This window comes from Heloderma suspectum, chromosome 3, assembly GCF_057233095.1.
Source record: "Heloderma suspectum isolate Gila_16-S chromosome 3, 16-S_ref, whole genome shotgun sequence".
In the NCBI taxonomy this organism is placed as follows: Eukaryota; Metazoa; Chordata; class Lepidosauria; order Squamata; family Helodermatidae; genus Heloderma; species Heloderma suspectum.
This window is the reverse complement of record NC_139460.1, coordinates 245,813,119-245,839,110: the sequence shown is the minus strand read 5'-3', so window position 1 is coordinate 245,839,110 and position 25,992 is coordinate 245,813,119. Positions and strand designations below refer to the sequence as shown.

Sequence of the window (25,992 nt, the reverse complement as noted above, 5' to 3'; positions counted from 1 at the left end):
GGATAGAGTTACTCATATTCACCTTGAACTTGATGCCATTCTTCATACAGCTCCTGATACAATTTCAGTTGATGTGGCTTGAGGATGTGGATGACCACCTTGCCCATCTTGGCTATTGACAGCTGGCTGGAGGGATTGACTGGAAAGGTCCAAGAGGCAATTAATGCCTCTTTAAGAGAGGGGTGGTCTCAGCTGCCTTGAATGAGGTGGTTGTACAGACACTCCTTAATAAATCCTCCTTGGATCCAGGAGATCTTGATAACTATCACACAGTTGCTAATATTTATTTATATTTATTACATTTCTATACTGCCCAATAGCCAAGGCTCCCCATTTGGGACATGGTCTTGGGGAAAGTGGTGGTAGTTCGACTCCAGGAACTTTTGGATGACATAGATTATCTTGATCCATTTCAGTTTGGGTTTAGGCCCAGTTTTGGAATGGAATGGCCTTGGTCTTCCTAATGGATGGCATCGGTCAGAGGAAAGATGGAGAGAGTATGACCCTGTTGATTCTCCTAGATCTCTCAGCAGCTTTTGATACCATCATCCATGGTATCTTGCTGGACCGATAGGAGGTAGGGCCATGGTGTTAGAATGTTTTTGCTGCAGGGACAGTTTCAGAAGATTGCATTGGATGGGTTCTGCTAGGCTCTGTGGCATTTATGCTGTGGGGTTCTGCGAGGTTCCATCTTATATCCCATACTTTTACATATTTATATGAAGCTGCTGGGTGAGGTCATCAAGGGGTCTGAAGTGAGATGCCATCAATTTAGTGATGATATCTAGCACTATTTCTCCTTGTCATTAGAGTCAGGAGAGGTCATGCAAGTGCTGAACTAGTGTTTGGACCAGAGGTGCATCTAGCACCAACCTTGAAATCATTTTGGCACCAAGTCAAAAGTGTTCTCTTTGCCCAGGAATTTTAAGCTCGTCAGTCTCTGTATTATTATTATTATTTTTACTGGCTTTTATTGTTTTATGATTGTATTTTATTGTTTTTATTACATATTTCTTGTTCACCACTCTGATGTCTTTTGATGAAGGTTAGTTTATAAATACCCAAATAAAAATAAATAAATTGGATTTCTTTAGCTTTTCAAAATGTTATTCTTGAAGCCTTCATTACAAGTTATTCTTTGCAGTATAAAGTCTAGTTTAGGTTGCAGTCCTATGATCCCGGGGAGGTTGTCCTAGGGGCCATGGGATTTTCCAGATCTCCCCTTCAAGGGCAAAGAGAGAGGTCCGGTCTCGGTGGGGGAGATCCAACCTTGGATACCTCCTCCCAGCTCCCACGGGCGCATCTGTAGCTCTTTTCTCCCCGATGTCAGAGCTCTGATGTTGGGAGTGAAAAAGACAGAGGATCGGGGGGTATGGGCACATTTTGGGAGGCTTTCTACAGAATCCAAAGTGCTCCCAGACCCTGGACTTGCCTCCAGTGTGGAGGGAAATTTACATCAGCCCCAAGCTGACATAAATCATTTCCCCCCATTACTTGAAATGAGAGGGAAATAGTTAAAAAAAAGAAAGAAAAGAAAACCTGATGAGGAAGTGAAAAAATCTGCATGCTTCTCTTCTGCCCTGCCAGGCTCATGCCAGCAGGGCTTTGGATGTTTCAGAGCTGTCTACAGTGGCTGATAGGATTTCTCTGTCACAAAATTAAATTGAAGTCCATAAATTATGGAGTTGATGCTCTTCTGTGTTCTCTTCTGTGAGCATGCAGCAGTGAGTGACAACATAGATTTCATTGTGCTGGCAAGTCACACTTAAAATTGATGTCAGTGAAGAGATTTATTAAAACAGATTACTGAGTCTCATATTTAGGGAAACATAATTTTTTTCTAAACAAAAAGCTAGCTTTGTGATTACTATCGAGGGACGGCCACTTCAAAATAGTGAAATAATCAGGAATGGGATTGGTTTTGAAAATCAACTTTCCAAATGGTTTTAAGCTTTGAAAGTTGGCATCATTTTTCATTTTCCTCTCTCTATTACTCAGCTTTCCTAGCTATCTCGGTGCTTTGCATCTTTTTCTGTGAAAAATTGCTTTAATAGCAGCAGTATGAGTGAGGCTCTGAGGCATTAGTATTCTTACATGTTTGATATGATATTCACATAAAAGTTACCTTTTTGTTCTTAAAAAGAAAAATAGCCCTTTGTAGACGTATTGCCATATCACTAGTTATTCAGTAATGTACATGCTGAAGGCACTTTCACTTATCTCAGCACGAACGTTTCCTGAATAAATACAATTGTTGTCCCAGTAAATAGATTCAGACATTTACAAGACATGATACAAGTAAATGACTGTTTATTTTGTTACTAATATTCCCTGATAAGCATACTGCGTCACCTGCTTTTATTATTTTAGAAGTTATCGTTTCCTTTCTTGATTATTAATATAATTAGGATGCAATTAGGATTTTAAATCACATGCAGCATTTTCCTTTTACCTTTTCTGCTTCGTTGACTCCTGCTTCATTGACGCCTAAAGTAATAAGAAATGATTTGAACGTTAGTGTCTGAGCTCAAGTGGGTTAACATACAATGAAACAAATTTCTCCTCAGGATCACTGAATTGTATTATAAGCAACATACTTTAAAATGTTTGTCTGCTGAATACATTTATTACTGTTAGTAAAATAATTACAGCCAGTATACTAAATTCTATCGGTTGGATCCAAGACTAACTTAGTTGCTCTTAGGTCCCATTGACATCCATGTCAAATGTTAGCTGTGACTTCAGTCCATTGATTTCAAAGGGTACTAAGTGAAATTATATTAGTCTGGATCCAATTCTAAATGTATAACCTTTATTTTTCTCTATCAAACATTGAGTAAAACATTTTTTAGAAGGAACACAGAGAATTTTGGAAAAAGACTTGTAGAACTTGAATATACTGTTGATAAATACTGATTTGCAACCTGTTGAGTATTAACACAGTTCTTACGTTTTACTGCAGACAACAGGAATTAAGACAGAAAAACCATCTTCAGTATAAAACATTCTTATTCATATTTTATTCTCCACTTTTTCTGTATCAGTGCTTCATTTGCCTGAGTAAATGAAAGATAATGCAGATAAAGTGGCAATTCCTTGGACTACATTATAAAAGGCTGGTGGTGTCCTTTGACAGTGGAGGCAGCTGGACTCTGGAGTGCCCTCCTCAAAGAGATTTGTCCGGCACCAATGCGGTATTATTTTAGATACAAGGCTAAAATGTTTTTATTTGCCTGGGCATTTTAATTTGTTTACAGCTTAATGTTTGTTTGGTATCTAGCTGTTTGATGAGTTGTTTTTTTCCTCTCAGTGTTATGGCTTGATGTTTATTGTGTTTTATATTACATTGTTGATGCTTCTTTTATCTTTGTACACCATTGTGGACCCACTTTTGTTTATGAATGGTAGTCTACACATTTTTAAGAGAAATAAATAAAGGGAGGAGTAGGCATGTTGTTATTTTAATTCTTGGCTTTAAATGATGAAGTATTTTTCTTTTCATTCAAATCGAAGTCCTGTTGGAGCCTCTCTTGTATGCAGAAATTGGCTTAGGCATGGCTACTTCTCTCAATTTTCCAGCTGTTTGTACATTCCCAAGCTCCATCCATACAGAATGCAAGATAATCCCACTGTACCACTATATATCTCATCTGACTACTCTGTCTTATCCCATGGAGGGAGTGTGTGTATGGGTCTTTCCATTGTCCATCATATCTTACCTGTGCTTAAGGTTTAGAAAATTAAACGCTGAGGGTCAAGTCTGTCTGGAAAAAATACCCTCTGATCTGGATATACTTTCTCGAATACCTAATGTATGTAAGGTTTCTATTCTGGTAGTGAGAGAAATTGTTAAGGAACACTTTAATCTATTTTTCATATGTTTCAGAGGTAGGCAACCTGGTGCCCTCCAGATGATTTGGACTGCATCTCCCCGAAAGCCCCAGCCAGTATGGCTAATGGTCAGAGACTGTGGGAGTTGTAGCCCAAAACATCTGTAGGGTACCAGGCTGCATCAAAAACAGATGCTGAGCTGAACTCTGATGAGCTCTGGTACAGGTTGTCCAGTCCATGTCGAACAGTAAAGTAATCCCCATAGTTTTGGAACTGGACAAGATGGATTTTTTTTTCTTTCTCTCTAGTACCTATGTTCTTCCACAGATGGGGACAAGATAGGAGGATAGCAAAGATGATCGTACTCCAGTTTGCTTTAGGACATCCTGCATATAAATTGCAAGCAGCCCACCGTAGGACACAACTGTGAATTAGCTATACTTCCATGTTTTTTTTGACAAAGAATTCTGTATAACCTGAAAACTAGCATAATCTTTATTCATATATTTTGGTCCAGTAAAGATATAACCTTGTGTTTATTTTTGCTATTTTGATGATGGCATTTGCATATCCTCCCCCCACGCCCTGTCATACGTGTTGTGCTTGCTTTTTCAGTGCCAATTATTCCCAGTTATTTGTACAGCATCAGACACCCAAAAAATGCAACAGAAATACAAACCATGAGACCAGAGACCCCTTCATTAAGCCGAAATAGTTTTCAAAGTATTTTCTCGTATTATGACAACTCCACAATGGTTACTGGAAATCATTCTGAAGGGACAAGGCCAGGAGATTTTTATCATACTCAGACAGAGCAAATGGTGGTAAATATGACTAAGAGATCATCATCATCTGACTGCCCCAAGGAAGACAAAGACCTGCTAAATGAAAATGTACAAGTTGGTCTGCTGTTTGCTTCCAAAGCGACTGTGCAGCTCCTCACTAACCCTTTTATAGGACCAATGACAAATAGGTATGCTTCCTTTTCTTATGTACTAAAGTGGCATTTAAAACTGATCTCTGCATTTCAAGCAGAGATTTGTCTCTTTTATTCCTATTGCATGTATGTTATTGCACTTGTATGTTAGTGCTTTTACTAATATATGCATTTGAATAGTGATTCTACAATATTTTTTAAGTAACAGGGACTTCTGTGAAGAAGCTCTTACTTTAAATAATTTTCAGTTTCATTCCTTCTCCTCACCTTGAATAGCACCTATTTGTGGAAATGCTCATAGGAAAAGTGAACCTGTTTTGAGCCAGTACAAATATTAGAGTATGTGAACTAGAAATGAAATGCGCAACAGTAGCTATACTAGCAGAACGCTTGCCGGTTGATTTAGTCTTCAGAACTCTTCAATACCAATTCATATGAATACTAAAAGAGTCATAAGATTGGAGAGCTTCTGAATGTAGCCTTGAAGGCTTTTCACATTCACCTTCCTGCATCCCATGCAAAGAGACCACCATCTTGCTGTAAAAAGCTGTGGGTTGGTTAATTCAAAGTGATTTGAAATGTATGAGTGAGAGGCATGCATAACTTTCTGGCCAAGGCTCCCAGTTTATTTGTTTTAAAGATTTATATGCCACCTTTCAGGGAAAAAACTCAAGATCATTCGTTTCAGCAGACATTGTCTTCAGGCTAGGAGATGGAATCTGCATCAAGATAGGGATGTCCATCGCTGGGAAATCTGGTTCCTTTTTGGCTTAACAGAGTTCCACAGCATGTATGACTCACTTTGCATCTGCAAGCCAAGCTGCAAGCTGTTCCCTGAACTCCAGGAACTTTTTTTCACGTTGCGGGGGGGTGGTGGTTCTGCAATTTGCACAGATTCGGCTGTGATTTGCACAAATTGTTCACAAATTCGTGTGAATTGCAGAACCTCCCCCCAAATGTGCAAATTTTCTGGAAAATCCGCAAACTGGCCTGACTCACTACAGATCGATTCAAGTACTCTAGCAGGGGGAGCCTAGGAAAACCTGTCAAACTCCACCCCCCAAACGGATTTCTCCAACATCCCTGATCACAGATCATGAGGTGGCCAAACCAGGAGCAAAAATAGCTGCAAAGCTATTTTCTTTGCTAAAAATAGCAAAAATAGATTGTGTAGGTCATCTTAGGCAGAAGGTGTTGTGTTTTATACTTTCTACTTCATTTTGTTGAACAGCAGATTTAACTGACAAGGTAAATTGCAACTGTCTTCATCTAGAAAGAGAACAAGTCAAGCAGGCTGATCCTATCCTGCTGTGCTGGTAGGTCACTACATCAGCATCATGACACAGTAACATAATCACAGCCCTATACTTCCTCAGCATTAGTCGAAAGCACACACAAAGAAGCAGTAGTAACAAAAACAAACATAGCAGTAGTGACAGCTACTCCCACAGAGTGCTGGGAAGTGTTCCACTTACCAGTCATGATGATGCTTGCTGGTGACAGCCCCTTTAGCCATGTATGAAAAGCACCAATCAATACACAGCAATCACTGGAATGCTGTTGTAGTGATCCTGGCTTGCCCATGATCATAACCTGAGAATATTAGCACTCTGTAAAACATTAATATGTCTACCCATCCATCACTGTGTTACATTATGAACAGTGTGATCCTCATTTAGTGTAAGTTGATGTAAAGTAGTTTCACTGAGTTTAATAATACTATTGACATCGGCAGCCCTACAATGGAATAAATTCTGGATCTATGGCTTGTTTTAAATGTCAATATATTAAACTGATGAAAATGTTGTTTTATTTGCATTAAAATGATACTATAATGAAGCGAGATTATGTTTGCAAAGCATTTAGCATTCAAATGTCCTATTTAAAAGCTAAGTATTGTTTTTGTATTCAGCATTAACAAAATGTATAGATTTAAAAGCAAGCACAGGATTAGTTCTTGTTTAGGCTAACAGCCTGATCCTCAGAACATGGGAAGGTTGGCTCACCATATTTATTTATTACATTTATATCCCGCCTTTTTTCCTCCTTAAGGAACCCAAGGCGGCATACATAATCCTCCTCCTCCATTTTATCCTCACAACAACAACCCTGTGAGGTAGGTTGGGCTGAGAGTCTGTGACTGGCCCAAAGTCACCCAGTGAGCTTCCATGGCCAAGTGGGGACTAGAACCCGGATCTCCCGGCTCCCTAGTCAAACACTCTAGCCACTACACCACATTGGCTCTCACCATATGTTTATGTTGTGGAACTGCCTGATGCAGATAGAATATGTGAGAGTTCTTCTTGTCTAATCTATGCAGGTGTTTAGAAGCAGATCCATGTTTAATCTGAATATGTGTGCTGGGAGCTAGATGGGCAGAAAAAGGGAGTATTTGATTGAAGTTGCCTTAAATTGCCTAAACTCCAATATGCATGTTTTAATATTTGTAAGGTTTTATTTATTACCTAGTGCACTGTAACGGGCTGTTTTTATATGTACGTGTTTACATGTTACCTTCCTCAAGCCATCTGAACTGTTTGGGTAAAACATCTATATTTTAAAAAGTTTGTGAAAAACAGAAGTGGTAAAACAATTTGCATACTACATGAATGATCTAGCCAAATGTCAGCATCTGTAAGTCTCACTGATTTTGATGAAAGCATGTTTGTGTCAGTCTCCCACCCTTGAAATCTTAAAAGTGCTTAACTTTGGCTAGATTATACATACTAGTAAAAATAATAGCACAGTGCATCTGGTTGCAACTATAGTGAAATAAACAATTTTTCCATATCATAATAGACAGTAGCATTAGATCCTGACTTGTAGCAAGTACTTTCTTTTTCCTCACTTCATTTGACTGCAGCACAACATCCATCAATCGTTCATACCACGTTGTGATCTTGTAAACGAGCAGTCTCATCCCTAGACAGTTCATAGTCTTGGATCCATCTTGTCATGCAATCTTAGCAATTTATATGTATGCTGCCAGTTGCTGTCTGCTTTATCTCAGACGGATGATAAGTACTTTTCCTGAAGTAAGGAAACTGCTTCTGCAATACTTTTTCTGTAGCTAGAGATAGATGGTGGATTCTGAGCTGGTCAACATTTTCTAGTGGTTAGTGAGAAAGTAAATATTTGTACCAGGCAACTATGATGACAAATGTATTGGTCCAAAGCCTACAATAGAACAGAAAAATTTGTGACTTTGAGGTGGAAGTATCCATTACCCTAACATGGGGTTGCTGCTGAGAATGCCTCTAAGCATCCATTTCTTCCTCTTTTGGCCCATAATGGGTGATGTGTAGGACCCAGTAAATGCTCTAAGAACAGCTGGGTTTGGAGAAGAAACAACTGGGAGACACATATAAATTGCACTGGACTTTCTAAAGGAAGAGCATTTTGGGCTTTCTAAAGGAAGTTATAATTATTTTAAAACATTTAAAGATCTAGGAAAGGGGAAATAGCTAACCAAAATATTGTGTTGGTTTTGTTTTCCAGAATAGGCTATCAGATTCCAATGTTTGCTGGCTTCTGCATCATGTTTGTTTCAACAGTTAGTAAGTGCTGTTTTTCTTCTGTGTATATCCCCAAGTGCTGCAGAGGATGGGAGGGCCAGAAAAGAAGCAAGCTTTTATATTGCAAGATCTGCCAATCTCAGAGCAATTAAATATCCTTTTGCTCTGAGTGTGCTTGAAATTATGACCAGAGAAATTGAAGCACTAGTTAGAAACAGCTGAGAAAAATCCCCTTATATAACTGTCCCATTAACAATGTAGTACTTTTGTTTTTTATTGTTTTTATTTTTTCTGTTTATTTGTGTGTATTGATGTATTACACAAAAATAAATAAACAGAAAAAATAAACAAAAAACAAAAAGTACTACATTTTTTGTGTATTAATGTATTGCTCCAGCAGAGGAGATCGTTACCTTGTCGTGGTGCTGGAGCTTGAGCACCTCAATGATGCCATGAGCTAAACCATGAAGGGACACCCAAGACGGGAAGGTCATGGCAGAGAGGTCAGACTAAATACGATCCCTGGGGAAGGTAACGGCAACCCACCCCAGTATTCTTGCCGTGAAAACTAAATGCATCAGTACAACCAGAGATATGTCGGTATACCATCGGAAGATGGGACTCCCAGGTCGGAAGATGGTCAAAATGCTACTGGGGAGGAACAGAGGATAAGTTCAACCAGCCCCAGATGTGATGACGCAGGTAGCTCAAAGCTGAAAGGACGGCTAGCGGCCGACGGTGCTGGTGGTGAACAACGAATCCGAGGTTCTAAAGATCAACACACCATAGGAACCTGGAATGTAAGATCTGTGAGCCAGGGCAAATTGGATGTGGTTATTGGGGAGATGTCAAGATTAAATAGAGACGTTTTGGGTGTCATTGAACTGAAATGGACTGGAATGGGCCACTTCACATCAGATGACCACCAGATCTACTACTGTGGACAAGAGGACCACAGAAGAAATGGAGTAGCCTTCATAATTAATAATAAAGTGGTTAAAGCAGTGCTTGGATACAATCCAAAAAACGATAGAATGATCTCAATTCGAATCGGGGTAAGCCATTTAACATCACAGTGATCCAAATATACGCCCCAACCACAGATGCTGAAGAAGCAGATCAGCTCTTTGAGGATCTGCAGCACCTACTGGATAATAAGCCAAAAAGAGATGTTATTTTCATTACAGGAGACTGGAATGCTAAGGTGGGTAGTCAAACAACACCTGGAATTACAGGCAAGCATGGTCTGGGAGGACAAAATGAAGCGGGACATAGGCTGATAGAATTTTGTCAAGACAACTCACTGTGCATAACAAACATTCTCTTCCAGCAACCTAAACGATGACTTTATACATGGACTTCACCAGATGGTTGATGCTGCAATCAGATTGACTACATCCTTTGTAGCCAAAGGTGGCAGACATCTATACAGGCGATAAAAACAAGACCTGGAGCTGACTGTAGTTCAGATCACGAACTTCTTATTGCACAATTGAGAATCAGACTAAAGAGAATAGGGAAGACCCACAGATCAGTTAGATATGAGCTCACTAATATTCCTAATGAATATGGAGTGGAGGTGAAGAATAGATTTAAGGGACTAGATGTAGTAGATAGGGTCCCGGAAGAACTATGGACAGAAGTTTGCGACATTGTTCAGGAGGCGGCAACAAAAAACATCCCAGAGAAAAAGAAAACCAAGAAGGCAAGATGGCTGTCTGCTTAGACACTGGAAGTAGCCCAAGAAAGAAGGAAAGCAGAAGGCAGCAGTGAAAGGGGGAGATATGCCCAATTAAATGCAAAATTCCAGAGGTTAGCCAGAAGAGATAAGGAATTATTTTTAAACAAGCAATGCGCGGAAGCGGAAGAAGATAATAGAACAGGAAGGACAAGAGACCTCTTCCAGAAAATTAGAAACATCGGAGGTAAATTCCAGGCAAAAATGGGTATGATCCAAAACAAAGATGGCAAGGACCTAACAGAAGCAGAAGAGATCAAGAAAAGATGGCAAGGATATATGGAAGATCTGTATAGGAAGGATAATAATATCGGGGATAGATTTGACGGTGTGGTCAGTGAGTTAGAGCCAGACATCCTGAAGAGTGAGGTTGAATGGGCCTTAAGAAGCATTGCGAATAATAAGGCAGCAGGAGACGATGGTCTCCCAGCTGAACTGTTTAAAATCTTGCAAGAGGATGCTGTCAAGGTGATGCATGCCATATGCCAGCAGATTTCGAAAACACAAGAACGGCCATCAGATTGGAGAAAGTCAACTTATATCCCCATACCAAAAAAGGGAAACACTAAAGAATGTTCAAACTATCGAACAGGGGCACTTATTTCACATGCCAGTAAAGTAATGCTCCAGATCTTGCAAGGTAGACTCCAGCAATTCATGGAACGAGAATTGCCAGATGTACAAGCTGGGTTTAGAAAAGGCAGAGGAACTAGAGACCAAATTGCCAATACCTGCTGGATAATGGAGAAAGCCAGGGAGTTTCAGAAAAAATCTATTTCTGTTTTATTGACTATTCTAAAGCCTTTGACTATGTGGATCATAACAAATTGTGGCAAGTTCTTGGTGGTATGGGGTATGGGGATACCAAATCATCTTGTCTGCCTCCTGAAGAATCTGTATAATGACCAAGTAGCAACGGTAAGAACAGACCACGGAACAACGGACTGGTTTAAGATTGGGAAAGGAGTACAGCAGGGTTGTATACTCTCACCCTACCTTTTCAACCTGTACGCAGAACACATCATGCGACGTGCTGGGCTTGATGAAGCCAAGGCTGGAGTTAAAATCGCTGGAAGAAACATGAACAATCTCATATATGCAGATGATACCACTTTGATGGCTGAAAGCGAGGAGGAGCTGAGGAACCTCAAGATGAAGGTGAAAGAAGAAAGTGCAAAAGCTGGGTTGCAGTTAAACCTCGAAAAAACCAAGATTATGGCAACCAGCTTGATTGATAACGGGCAAATAGAGGGAGAAAACGTGGAGGCAGTGACAGACTTTGTCTTTCTAGGTGCAAAGATTACTGCAGACGCTGACTGCAGCCAGGAAATCAGATTAACAAATTAATGTATTACCATGTAAACCACTTAGAGATGCTATATCAAGTGGTAGTCAAATATAATAAATAAGTAAGTAAGTAGATATAGATGTCATCCCTCCTTACTTGATTATTTTGGGCATGATCTCCTTGTCCAGTCCAAACTGTTTGACCAGCAGGCCCCTGGGTAAAATGGGTGGGAAAAGTGTGTTCCAATTTTCACCTTACCTTCCTCCATTTGCCAATCTGCAAGCAACCACAGACAAATGGGGAGAGGAATATCACTAGATGCCCCTCTGTCGTTCATCAGAGTGGTCCTTTGAATTATGTCATTCTACTCGTTACATGGTGATGCATATTCCTAGGGATATCCATTGTAAAGAAATAGGGCCCTTTTTAGGCTTGCCAGATTTCTGCAGTGCCCCCGACTCAGCTTTGCATTTACAAGCTGAGCCGCAGGTTTCTTCTGGAAATCTGGGAACTTGTTCACTTTTTTAAAAAAATTGCATAAATTGGAGTTTGCATAATTTGCGCAAATTACTATTTATGTAAAGTAAAAAAACTCTCGAAAATCCACGAACTGGCCCTACTTGATGCAGATTGAGTCGGGCCAGCTTGTGCGAAAATGAGCTGAAGTCTGGGGTGCCAGGCTCGACCCCTGAATGGATTCCTCCGATATTTCCCCATAAAAGTTTGAAACTCGCCTGGCTTTTCCTAAACTATTTTTGGCAAAGAATATCTGCTGGAGAGTTTGAACTCTATCTTGATTGGGACATGATAAATGTGTCATGGAATGTCTGTACAGATGCAGCTTTAATAAAGATGTCCCCAGTGCTTACTTTTCTGTGTTTTGTGTTACCAGGAGGCCTAGACATGGGGAAAACAGTTCAATACTGATAAATCTACACGTGACAAGAGAAAATAATATAGATAGTATTGGAAGTGCCAGGGCAGTTACAGAAAACACTTAGTTAAATTAAATGCATTTTAATAATAATGAAAAATACCTTTGATTTATAAATCCAGTTAGATTTAATCCATATTTTTCTTTAAAAATACTTCTGCCTTTTCCACAGTGTTTGCCTTTTCAGAAAGCTATACGTTACTGTTTATAGCAAGATCGCTCCAAGGAGTAGGCTCTTCTTGTTCTTCTGTAGCTGGTAAGTACTAACATGTTTATGATACTATAGATTACCGGCAGCTAGTTCTGTCATTTTGAGCAATAATCATATTCTTGACTGTATTTTGTCTACGGTTTTTATGTTTAAGGATCTATTTACTTTAAAATCAAATTTACTTTTAATCAACATCTTTTATTTTATACGATCAGATAGATATCCTCCATGGTTTTAGAACATATACATAAATAACAATGTAATGTAATAAATAAAGAAGTGAAGTGTTTTTCTTGAGAAATATCACAGCATTTTTCTTGCCTTTAAAGTTTTAACATCAATGTTATAGGTCAGATGGGATTAATATATGTTGTACAATGTGGGATGTATTTTACTGCATGTGTTCTAGACTCCTGGGATTCCTTTAATTTTCATTTGGGAATTCCGGGTTATATCCAGTTGTGTCTCTCTGTTGATTGAGGGCTCTTTGATCCAGTAGAGACTTCTATGAGTAGAAATGGCGTTCTTTCCCCCTGCAAATTCCACCTTTCTTCTGCAGCACCTCACATGCTCCCTCTCATCCTGTTCCAAAGGTTCCCCCAATCCTCTGGAATAGATTAGGCGGGGTGGGGGAGCTGCAGAGGGAAGGGAGAATTGGCAAAAATTGCTTTCCCTCCTTTCCACTCAAGGAAGTCTTCATTTGATCAAAGAAATTTTTGTGAGTTGTGGGTGGAACACACAATTGGTTGCAACTCTCACATTTTAAAGAGGCTTGCAAAGCCCAGCTTATTCTGTGTATATTAATGTGCTTCATGTGGTCTGGCTATTAATATCACTGAGTAATTTTCGGTCACATTTCTATACTGAAAATGAACAGTATTAGCAACGTAGTCTTTTTTGTTTTCTTTTTATGCAGGGATGGGGATGCTGGCCAGTGTGTATACTGATGATGAAGAAAGAGGCAATGCAATGGGGATTGCCTTAGGAGGCATGGCTATGGGGGTATTAGGTCAGTATAATAAAATTCACTGGAACAAATGCACAGGTTTAGAAAATTTCATGAGTACCTCTTTCAAATAACAATGCCACAATGCCCCTAGAGTGCAATAAATGCATGTTTTTTTAAAAAAATTCTTATTTAGTAATCTATATTTCTATATTGATATATTTTGGAGATAGCATGCATGTGTAACTGTTCTTTCAGATTTATGTTATTTAGGCTGCAATTCTGTGCACACTTACCTGAGAGTAAGCACCACTGAAATATTGTGGGACTTCCTCCTGAGTAAACATGTATGGTATTTCATTGTTAATTGAGTTACCTGACTCAGGGTTGTTCCTCTCTGCTGTGGGTTAAAGAATTCAGTTTTTAATATATAGACATACCATTGTCCTCACTCTTGTTTCATAGCTCGTTTTAGTGGCATAGATAAAATTTATGTTAGTTACTTTAGCTTTAAAGGCTTTTGCAAATGCTAAAGGCAATACTTACCCACACATCTCTGAATTTCTAATGATACTGCTTTCTCTCTATAAAATCCAAGAAATGCATGAGCTCCCTAAGGGTACGTTCAACCCATACTCTCATTTGAGGCAGGCAAATGAGTCTTGTAGACAACGATCATGTGTTTCAACATTTCTTTATCAGTTTTTTTCATTATCCAGGAAAGCGATACCCTTACTATCCCTGTAGCTTTCCCCGTAGTGGAATAAGATGTTTATATATAAATATGTGGCAGAATGTTTGCAGCAATAAAGAATTGCCATTAAAGATTATTGGTGGTTTTGCCACTGATTTTACTATGATCCAAAGCCTCACTGAGAAAATTGACTTCATAAATGGTAAATTTTCTCTCATAGTGGGTCCACCTTTTGGAAGTGTGATGTATGAGTTTGTTGGGAAGGCAGCACCTTTCCTGGTGTTAGCAGCATTAGCTCTTTTTGATGGAGGTAAGTAGAATTAATGTTTGTTTTGCTTTTATTGATGACGTTATAACCAACATAACTGAAAAACATCCCTACGTTATGGTTCCCTTTCTTGCAGCCATACAGTTGCTAATTCTACAGCCATCAAGGATACAACCAGAGGTAAATATTTCAGCAGAAGTTTTTTTTTTTTTTTTTTTTAAGAAGATGCTTATGTTACACTTTTCCTTACCTTCCTTCTTTATCTGTTGACAGAGTCAGAAAGGAGCATCATTACTCACACTATTGAGGGATCCATACATCCTTACTGCTGCAGGTATTTGCAATTATTACACAGCTTCATTTTTTTATTGTGGCCATTTTTGTTCTGTATTTGGTAGTCTGTAGGAAAAGATAGTAAGAAGTGGCGAACATAATCTAAATCGTACCGCCCAATTTATGAGCCCTTGTCTGAATAGGGTTGCAAGCTACAATACAGTAATGGTTTACCTCAGACATTTTTCAGGAGTTCCTCAATGGGAAGACCAGTAATGGTGGACAGTTCCAGTAGGCAATATCTTTATTAGGACCACCTAAATTCCCCCGAACTGCAAGCTTTCAAATTCTCTAGAACTCTTCATCACTTCCCCCATCCCCTGCTTTTTGTACCACTTAGCCTGAGAAGAAATTTGGAGAACTTGAAAGCTTGCACCATTTTGAAAGTGTAACTATATTGTTAATTTGAACAGCCTTTTACATACATTGAAAGTCAAAAAGCCTGCTAGCATTTGCCAAATCCCCCATGAGAAGTTGTTGAGTGAATTCTGCTGTGTGTTGCTTTATGGGTTCAGATGGCTTGTTGGCTTATACAAACCTGGTTTGCACTAGAACAGGGGTGGGGAACATGTGGTCCTCAGATGTTGTTGGACTGCAACTCCCATCATCCCTCACCATTGGCTATGCTGGCTAGGGCTGGTGGGAGTTGCAGTCCAACATCTGGAGGGCCACATGTTCCCTACCCTTGTGTTGTAAATACTGGATGGAACAATTATGACAGTGGGAAACCTCACATGACCAGAAGCTTAGAAAAAAGGGCCCCATTCAGATAAGGTTCAGGCGCAATCCTGTGGCCGCTAGACAGTGTCTAGACAGCCATAGGATTTTTTGGTTCCCAGAAACCCAACTCTCCTCCTCTGTCACGGTTCGACCCTGGATCCACGCACATAATAGCAGCACGGAGTGTGTGAAAAGGGAGTGTTCGTTATGACGCTTCCTATGTGCCGTCCAGCTTCCCCCCCGCCCTGCTCCGATGCACCCTGGCTAGACAGCCGAAATTCGCCGTCTAGCCGCAAATGCAGGGTGGCTGAAGTGCGGCTGGAGGAGAGGATTCCCTCCGTACTCCACCCACCCTGCATTGGATAGTCAGCTGCCTCCAAGTTTGCAGGCGGCCGACTATCCCCAGAGGACTGCGCCCTCTGTCACATTTAAGTGTCATTAAAATGTATGGGTCACGTTGGTTGCAACGGACATGAAATTCCATTAATTTCAAGTGTGACCTAAAGTGTGACTAACTTTCTTTGGATTATACTGAAAATTATATTGACTTTTTGTATATTTATTGTGTGGAATTATGTTCGTCATTTGTGTCTTAGTCATTTCCTCCTCCTGACTGGGTAGCTTTATCTTTACAGAAAGAAAGCTATGTTACAGAACTGAGTGTCTCAAGTAGATGGATACATTCAGAGATAAACAGTATTAAGAAATGTAAGATATTTTGAAGGGGAGCAAAGAAGATTCTTTAGGCACATATTTAAAGCTGTGGTTTAACACCTGACTGGAGTAGAAAGATAAAACCTAGCTATATTGGCTGCTTATCAAATTGTTCTCTATGGTCATTCTGTGCATGATCCAAGTCGGAAGGGGTACTGATGGATCTTTGCCAGGCTTATTTAAGTGGAATGTCTGGCTTAAGGAAGAAGAACAGAACATAGTAGATGGTGTTTGTTTTTCTTTTTCCATAAATAAAAAGAAATATTTAACACATTAAAGTTCATGGCATTTAATTTACTACTCTCCGTTTTGTATTGCACCCATAGAGTTTTTGATTTGTAGCCATATAAAAGAAAATAATTTTTAAAAAACCTTGCAAATGCATTCAGGACCTCAAGATTCTTACAAAAAAATATATATAAAAATCTGTCTTGAGGCTGAGAAAGGCTGAAGGAGAATGGTGGTGGTGCTAGCGAGATTGTAAGGAGCGGCAGGGCTTTTCGCCACTCTTGCCAGCCTAGCCGTTCCGACAACCAATGGAAAAATCGCCCTGCCAGGTTTGGACATCATGTTAAGCCACCCTGAGAACAAACCACCCTAGACAACCCTACTACAAGCCATGGGTTCTCAGGGTGGCTTGTTTGCACAAAATTACCCATGACAGGAAAGCCTCTCTGAGTTTGAACGTCACACTAAGCCTACCTCTTAATAAGAAGTCATCTTACAAACCTGTCTTACTTCTTTCTGTGATGACTTTTGTTGTGGTAGCATATTGTAACCACATATAACGTAATCACATAATAGAGTTGAGTCAGGTACTTGGTGGAGTGAAATTGGGATGCTCTCTGCTAATGCATTTACATATTTATACACTTCCTCCCGCCCCATCAGTATATTAATATCTAAATTAGAATTTTCAGATTGTATCCCATATCTTTGCTTAGTTTAGAACAGCATTATTCTATATTGTGTGTGTTATTTTGTAAAGTGTAGTCTTTTTGCTTGCAAAAGTTTGCTTTTTTCAGGTTCAGATATCTAGCTACTTTGGACAGGTCAATATTTACTTAATTGTGTTTATAGACATATGAGTTCTTCAGGTACAGACTATGGTGGAAAGATTACGTTAGACATACCATTTTATCTTTCTTTGTAACTATAGTGCTGAACTCTTGCATCTTGCCCTCAGGATCATAGCACCAGTGAGACTACAACATTGTTTTAGGGATTCTGCATACACAGGCTAATGCATCTTGGCATATTTGAACAAAGAATGACAGCAGCGGTCATTTTGTGCTGAACTGTGTGATAAGAGAGCCTTTTCCCAGGAGAAATATTTTATCTGTGGCTTAGGACATAATAGACTTAGATTTTAAAGATGAAAAGATTCTTGAGCTTTAAATGGCTGAACCATAAGTCTGCTGTGTTTTTGATTGCAGTCAAAAGGGTGTAAGCATATTTTAAAAGGATATTTAGCACTGAGTGTGCTAAAGACAAGTTAGAGCAGCAATTTATAGGAAGAGCTTCTTCACATAAGACAAACGTCTTATACTTCAAGGTAGGAAAAAATTGCATGTACATATTGTGCACATAATGCATGATGAGTATACAGCTGCCTGTCTGGCCACGTATACACTTATTTATTTAATTAATTAATTAATTAATTTCTATACCACCCAGTAGCCAGAGCTCTGTGGGTGGTTCACAAAAATTAAAACCACAAGGTGCAGCATAAAACAATACAAAATATGAAACCTTAAAACCACAATATAACAGTACAACCAGAATAAAACCTAGCAGTGATGCAGAGATTTAAAAAACAGATTTAAAATAACAGAGCTAAAAGATTAGGAAGCTAAAATATTGGGAAAATAAAAAGGTCTTCACCTGGCACCAAAAGGAATACAATGTAGGCACCAGGCGAACCTCTCTGGGGAGCTCATTCCACAGCTGGGGTGCCACAGCAGGAAATGCCCTCTTCCTGGTAGCCACCTGCCTCACTTCCTTTGGCAGGAGCTCATGGAGAAGGACCCCCTGAAGATGACCTTAGGGTCAGGCAAGCGCCTATGGGAGGATCCTTCAGATAACTTGGCCCCAAGCCGTTTAGGGCTTTGAATGTTAATACCCTAATGTTAATACATGTTATAATCCCAATTGGTGGTATATTCTTATGGTATGTAGACATGGCAAAAGAAATCACATGCGTGTTCGTTGCTTGCGACTTAGTACATCAAGAATACACCAAACAGGCCAGAGTTAAAGTAAAGTGTGTGTTTATCAGTACTATTTAGCCCATGTCCCTAATGTGAGTTATCACAGATTCCTTTGACTACATGAGGTTTATCCTATTTTATTTTATGTCCAATATCCTAGACATTGGGCCACTGTCATATTAAATGTATGATGAACTATGATCTGACCTCCTGGTAAAGAAGTTATGTGATCATTTCACCACTGGCTAATTCCAGTGAAGATTGAGACAGCCCACATGAAGCATCATACGAATCAGGCCTGTGGGGCCAAAGTAGACTGTACCACACATAAAACTTTGTTTCCTTTCCATAATATGCCATATGGTGAATGCCATCCACAAGCATCAGCAGATGTTCCTTAGCATATGCCTGAATTTACTCTTAAGTTGTCATTAGCTGTATCTCAGTTCTGTTTTATTTCAAGTTTTATTTAGGTCAACAAAACTAATTCACAGAGGGACAAAATCTTCAATTTCCTTCTTGTGCTCATCCTAAAGTGCCAGAGGAGTGGGGTAACAAAATGTACCTATGTCCCCCCAAAGTAAAGTTTAATTCTGAAAGAGCAAGATTCACAACATAGACGCAGCTAATCATTCTGTTAGAAATGGAGTATGCAAGCCAGGTATCATACAGTCAGTGGCAAATGTCTTACTGATATTAAAAATTGTGCATTGCCCCTGCTGGGATATAACATACTTCTTGAATGTTACCACACAGTGAAATCTTTTCTTTGCACCTTGAAAATTGTATAGCCTTTTATTGTTTATGTATTTGGACAACTGGAACATATATGAAATTACAGGATTAAGTGACTTTCCTCCTACCCTAGACATAATCAGTGTTGTATATTTGACAAACAAGTCTTCAAAACACATTTTATTTCTGTCAATGTTGCCCTTTCCAGACGTTGATTAGAATTTAAGTGAAATAATTCCAGCAATCTGTTTTCCATCTCTCTTCAAGGATCAATATGTTTTTCAAATATGGCAATTGCTATGCTGGAACCGGCGCTACCCATCTGGATGATGGAGACAATGTGTTCAAGAAAATGGCAACTTGGTAAAGTGCAGTAAAGTATTTTCTCTGATTATTGTATTTTGATCCTGAGAATGTTTGTGATGGTCATCTCAGAACTTTTAGTGATAGATGGTAATATTCTGTTTTTGAAATCTGCCTCTAGCTAACTGAGTGAATACCTGCAGGCTGTTGTTATCTTTATACAGTATATGCTACACACAATCAAGGATAGTGTGTGTATAGATAGCTTCATGTTATGTCTGCAGAGTGACTAGGCTCAACAGGGATCCACTGAGAATGAGTCAGAAGCAGAGTCCCATCAGAAACAAACAGGAATTGCCCAAATCAGCCTTGCTAAAATCAGCCTTGCTAAATCATTCCTAGGAGGTTCTTGCCCACCCTCTGTTTTACTCACCTGGAAAGTTTATTTTTCCCCTCTTCCTCAAAGAATGTAAGCACAAAATTAATGTAAGGAATTTTTATATAATGGGTTGTATCCAATGTTGTCTGTTTACCAGTGGACTGGAAACTGCTTGTGGAATGGATCCCCTTTTCCCCCAAAGCTCCCCATGTGCTGCCAAATATGCTCTGAAGGGTTGGGAGCTGCATTTGCTATCAGTCTGTTTGGAAGCACAATTCAAAGTGCTGGTTATGACCTAAAAATCCCTATATGGCTTGGGACCAGGTGACTGCCTTCTCCCATACAAGTCTGCCTGGGTTTTAAGATCTTTTGGGGAAGGCTTTCTCTCAGTCCCACTGCCATCAGAGGCATATTTGGTGACAACGCAAGACAGGACCTTCAGGTGGCTGTTCCTGCTTGGAACTCCCTTCTGAGGGAGGCTAGGTTGGACGCCTCTCTGTTGTCCTTCTGTTGGTAGGCAAATATATTTTTATTCATGCAGGCCTTTGGCATGTAAGCTGGTTTGTTTCTGAAGGGGGTTTTAATTGGTTGGGTCCTGTTTATCTCTTTTATTCATTGTTATTCATTGTGTGTGAAATTAGTTTTGATACTATGTTTTAATTAAGGCTTTGTTTTTAATCTGTATTTTATTCTTCGTGGTCTCTGTGCATCATACATATGGGCTCTGCACCTGTGCTGAACTTCTAAAGCGGAGGAACATTTCTGGTGGGAACCTTCTCCCACTGTCAACTGCACATGTCCCAGCGGGTTCCCACCCATTTCCTTAGTTCTCTTTCAACCGCCGAGCAGTAGCCTCTTCAGGAGCCTCCATCTGTAAAGAACTTTTGTCAGTGTTTTTCATGCTGGTGCTAAGATCCTCTCTTACTTTTTTTGTCTTTTTTTGTTTTTTCATTGATACTTTTCTTGTTTTGGTTGTTATCTTAAAAAAAAAGTTTATCTGTTGTCTGTTTGTTTGTCTAATTGTCGTCTGCCGTGGCTGTGGTCTTCATATGGCCACAAAGGCTCTGTTTCATAAATGCGTCAAATGTGGGAGTAAGTTGCTCCCACTTACCCTCACTTTTTTTGCCTTTTTGCTTGGGTGAGGGTCATTTACTTGACACTTGCTCTTTGTGCCAGTCTTTCACCAACACGAGCGGAAGAATACGTCTGACAGATTCAAAGCACAGTTGTGGAGGAGAGCTTTATTGGCCACAGTTCCAAAAAACTTGGCTGACTCTCATGTAGGGATGGCGGAGAATTCCGCCATGGATCTCAGTGAGGCCAAATGCCAGAGCATTTGTCCCCCCGAAATCTGTGGCGGAATGAAGCCCCCGCCCCCCAACCCACGAAAGGTGCGCGGAACGGAGCCCCCAACCCCCGAAAGGTGCGCGAAACGGAGCACTTACCTGCTGCTGTCCACGCTGACTTGTGAATGGCGGCTGCCTTGCAATCGCTTCCTGATCATAGCCGTGATAGGCTACGTAAATACTTAAGTAGTCTATCACGTCTAATGCAGGGACGCCTTTTGCGTCCCAGCAGAGGCCGTGATAGGCTACGTAAGTATTTACGTAGCCTATCACGGCAAGCAAAAAAAAAAAATGCGTATGCAAATGGCGGCGACTACGGCAGTGGCCTATTTTTTACCGTTTTATCCTACGTAAATATCTACGTAGGCTATTACGGTGAAAAAAAGGGAACGCATATAGCATAGTGGGCGCTATTTGCGTTCCCCTTTTTTCCGCCATAATAGCCTATGTAAATATTTATGTAGGATAAAACGGCGAAAAATAGGGAACACAAATGGCGGCCACCGTAGCCACCACCATTTGCGTACACTGTTGTTGTTGTTTTTGGCTTGCCGTGATAGGCTACATAAATACTTACGTAGCTTATCACAGCAGCCTGGCTGGATGCAAACGGCGGCCACTAGAGCGGCCGCCATTTGCATCCGCAGCAGCCCATCCGCGGCTGGAATTCCGGCTGCGGACGGTCCTGGCTGGCTGCTCCGCAGAGCCGCGGTGGAGCAGAGCTGGCCGGGCAGGATTCCGGGGGAGAGGACCAGATCGCCTCCCCCCCATTGAGGATTCTGGGGGGAGGGACGGAGCGCCTCCCCCCCCCCCCGCGAATCACATCTGCAAAAAGGTAAGTGACTGTCGTACATCCCTACTTTCATGTAAAGGAAAAGATGGGCTATCTCTTTATCAAACTAGTTGTCTCTCTCGTCCTTCAAGTTCTGGTGTGAGACTTGATCCTCTGACTCCGGGGCACTCTTTAGCACTCTCGGTAGTGAGGAAGATTTCAAAAAAAGGCTAAGGTTCCAAAGTTGGGATTTGATAACCTAAAGAAACAAAAGAAAAAGAGGGTTGGTGATAAGCCTTCAAAACCGAAGATTCCAACCACTCCACCTTTGCTGAACTCACCTATTTTGAGTATTGCTGTTGCTACTGAGCGTTCCTGCAACGAAGCCAATTTCCTGAATTGAGCAGGGGGTTGGACTCGATGGCCTTGTAGGCCCCTTCCAACCCTACTATTCTATGATTTTATGATTCTGCTGTGTCAGAAGGTGAAATACTAGAGCTGTCCCCTCCATGGCCAATTTCTCAGGACCGAGAAACCACTCTGTTTCCGTTAGAGGATCGCCAGTTGTTGTCCTCAGTGAGAGGTTTCTTGACAGCGATTACTGTCTCATTCTAGGGATCGAGGACATCGCTTTCCTCCTGAGGCGTTCAGATCTCCTTATGGTGATCGGCGTCGTGACTGTCAGTATAGGGAGAGGTCCACGTCTCCTCATGGGGATTGGGACAGAGCAGTTTTACTCACTATCACTGCACTATGTTTTCGAGGATTGGTGTTGTTTTCGGGATCGAGAGTACTATTATGATTGAGGGAGATATTTTGGAGCCTCTTCACCTCGGTACTGTCCTCAGCCATCGGTGACTCAGTCTTGTCCTTCTGTGGGAGATTACTTCGTTCCAGCTCCACCTGTGCCACCTTGCTTGTTGTCCTTACTTCGGAGCCAGGCTACATGGGTCTAGCTGAGTCAGATGCCACCTGCACCTATGATGCAACTAATCCTCTACCTGTTCCAGCTCCTCAACCGTCTTTGCCTCATAATTCTTCAGGTGATTGTCAACCTGACTCTTCTTCGTATTCTTCCATTCCGTGTTTGATTCCTTCTCCAGATGATGTCGCAGGAGTGCAGGAGGGAGTTTCTCTCTCAGAGGACATGTTTAATTTTGCTGAGCAAATTAGCAGAACGGCCTGTTCACTTGGCATTGATGTGCAGCAACCAGAGCAGCATGTACAGGACCCGGTTTTTGATGCAGCCCATACTGAATCGTTGAAACTGGTAGCGGTGCCCTTCCTCCCAGGTCTTCTTCAAATGGTACAACAATTGTGGAAAACTCCCATCTTCAATGGTGCTGACATCTAAGTGTCTCGATTCCCTGTACTGCATGCAAGAGAAAGACACTGCATTTTTATATTCACATCCATGGCCAATTTCTGTTATTGTTGAATTGGCACAAAGGAGGTCACAGAACGTCCATGCTTCACCTGTTGATAAGGAGGGTAGAAGATTAGATCTGTTGGGGAGACAGTTGTATTCTTCTGCTGTCCTTGGTCTCTGTGTGGTGAACTATCAGGCCATGATGACCAGATACCAACTGTTTCTGTGGGAGCAAATGGACTGTCTTTGCACTTATCTCCCAGAGGACCAATGGGATCTCGCCAGAGTTTTTCACGCAGAAGCTGTCAAATTGTTCAGGCAGCAGATAAACAGTCCCTAGCATGACGCTGACTGTAGTGCCAAATCAATGGTGGGCATGATTGCACTTCAGAGGCCTGCTTGGTTGCGGTCTGCAGGTTTAACTCCTGCAGCCTAATCACGAATTGAGGATTTGCCCTTTTGATGGTGAAGGGCTCTTTAATGCCAAAACTGATGAGCATATGGACTCTTGTTGAAAAGGCAAAGACAATGGCCTGAAAAATGATCTTGGATCCTCAACATCCACAGCAACAATACAAGTCATGCAGGTGTTTCTGTCATCAACCATATATGACCAAGCAGCACTTTGATTTTTATCCTTCTACCAGCCTCCTCAGCAGCAGAAGCAGTCAGCTTCTTCTTCAAAGTATCATCAGGGTCATGGAAGGACTGACTGTTCTTCTAAGCAGCGGCTTTGACTTTCGGGTGCTTGCCATTCCCTGTCTTCCCAGTAAACCCTTCTTCAGGTCCATCCTGGCTTGATACCTGTCCATCTGGCAAAGAGTAACTAAGGACAGCTGGGTGTTAAGTATAAACAGTCGGGGTTACATGGTAGAATTTCATACTCTTCCTCAACTGGGGGTTGTTCATGTGTCTCCCCCCCCTCCCCAAATCTCCGGCTCTCCTTTTAGAAATGACCACCCTGCTCCAGAAGGGAACAATTCAGAGAGTTCTTCCCTTCCAGCCGGAGGACAGTTTCTTCTCCTGGTGTTTCACCATACCGAAATGGGATAGAGGCCTCTGTCCCATCGTGTATTTGTAGGGATGAACAAAAGTCACTAACTGTTTCGCAGCTTGGCTTCGCGGTGGGGGGGAGGTGCTTCGCTTTCCCCCTCGAAGTTCAGGCGAAGGGGGGGAGGCTTCCTGCCTCGCCTGGGTGAAATTCAGGCCGGGGAGAAGTGCCCCGTCTCCCCGGCCGCAAAACAAAAAGTAAAAAAAAAAAAAAAGACCCCGTGATAGGCTACGTGACGATTTACGTAGCCTATCACGGCTAGATTTCCAAAGTCAGCCGTGATAGGCTACGTAAATCGTCACGTAGCCTATCACGGGTGACTTTGAAAAAAAAAAAGCGCGTACACAGATGGCGGCGCCCATGGGCCGCCGCCATTTGCGTACGCGCTTTTTTTTTTTCAAAGTCACCCGTGATAGGCTACGTGACGATTTACGTAGCCTATCACGGCTGTCTTTGGAAATCTAGCCGTGATAGGCTACGTAAATCGTTACATAGCCTATCACGGGTGTGTTTTTTCTTTTCTTACTTTAGTTTTTTTTTTTTTTCAATGGCGACGGCGGCAGCTGGTCGGGAGACCAGCCGCCGCCCCTGCCCGCGACGAACCGCCACTGGGACCCGCCGCCGGGAGGGACATTCGCCAAAGGTAAGTCCCGTCCCGGGGGGGTGGCGGAGAATTTCACCGCCGATTTTGGGGGGCTGAATGCATTGGCACTCGGCCCCCCGAAGATTCGGGGAGAAATTCTCCGCCATCCCTATGTATTTGAGGAACCTGAACAAGTTTATTACCCCCAAGAAATTCAGAACGATCACGTCGGCTTCTATTCTCCCTCTCGGTCGGAAGAATGCTTGGTTTGCTGCCGTTGACCTGAAGGATGCATATTTCCATATAGCAATCACAGAGGCTCACCAGAGGTACCTACATTTCATCATCGGTACTGATATGTTTCAGTTTCAGGTCTTGACTTTCAGTCTAGCAACCGCCCCAAGAGTTTTTACAAAATGCATGGTGGTTGTGTGTACGTATCTTCAGCTTCAAAGTCTACCCTTACCTGGACGATTGGCTCCTTGTCTCGGACTCCGAAGACTCCCTATGTCATGCCATCGAGATTGTTCTGAACCTTCTGGGAGCATTGGGCCTGTATGTCAGCAGGGAGAAGTCAAGTCTGAAGCCAATACAATGGCTCCAATTCATAGCAGTGCTGCTGGATTCCACTGTTGTATGTGCTTATCTCCCTTGAAATTGACAAGATAACTTGATTGCACTTGCAGAGACCATGACTGTGGGTTACCACTCACACCATTCAAACATTACTGGGGCATATGGCGGCAACAGTCACTGTTGTTCAGTGTGCAAGGCTTCGGATGTGACCACTATAGAACCGGTTGCTCTGAAACTTTGATTCCACTACCAATGCTCGGTGTTGTTGTCTAAGGATGTTGGTAGCACACCTCTGCTGTGTCGTTCAGTCGTGTCCGACTCTTTGTGACCCCATGGACCATAGCACGCCAGGCCTTCCTGTCCTGCACTCTCTCCTGGAACGTGCACAAGTCCATATTCATTGCATCAGTGATGCTATCTAGCCATCTCATCCTCTGTCGTCCCCTTCTCCTTTTGCCTTCAGTCTTTCTCAGCATCAGGGTCTTTTCCAGAGAGTTTTCTCTTCACATTAGGTGGCCAAAATATTTGAGCTTCAACTT

The 25,992-nt window shown here is 41.4% G+C and overlaps 1 protein-coding gene across 7 annotated transcripts in view; it reads left to right on the top strand.

Moving 5' to 3' along the window:
* SLC18A2 (solute carrier family 18 member A2) overlaps nt 1–25,992 on the top strand; it is a 55,325-nt gene that overhangs the window by 4,883 nt on the left and 24,450 nt on the right. For all 7 annotated transcript variants that reach the window (XM_084846110.1, XM_084846111.1, XM_084846115.1 and 4 more), the window contains exons 3-10: nt 4,447–4,804; nt 8,267–8,325; nt 12,416–12,499; nt 13,371–13,463; nt 14,315–14,404; nt 14,499–14,542; nt 14,636–14,696; nt 19,342–19,437. In XM_084846110.1, coding sequence (XP_084702236.1) covers nt 4,447–4,804; nt 8,267–8,325; nt 12,416–12,499; nt 13,371–13,463; nt 14,315–14,404; nt 14,499–14,542; nt 14,636–14,696; nt 19,342–19,437 — 885 coding nt within the window. The remainder of the gene's footprint in view (nt 1–4,446; nt 4,805–8,266; nt 8,326–12,415; nt 12,500–13,370; nt 13,464–14,314; nt 14,405–14,498; nt 14,543–14,635; nt 14,697–19,341; nt 19,438–25,992) is intronic.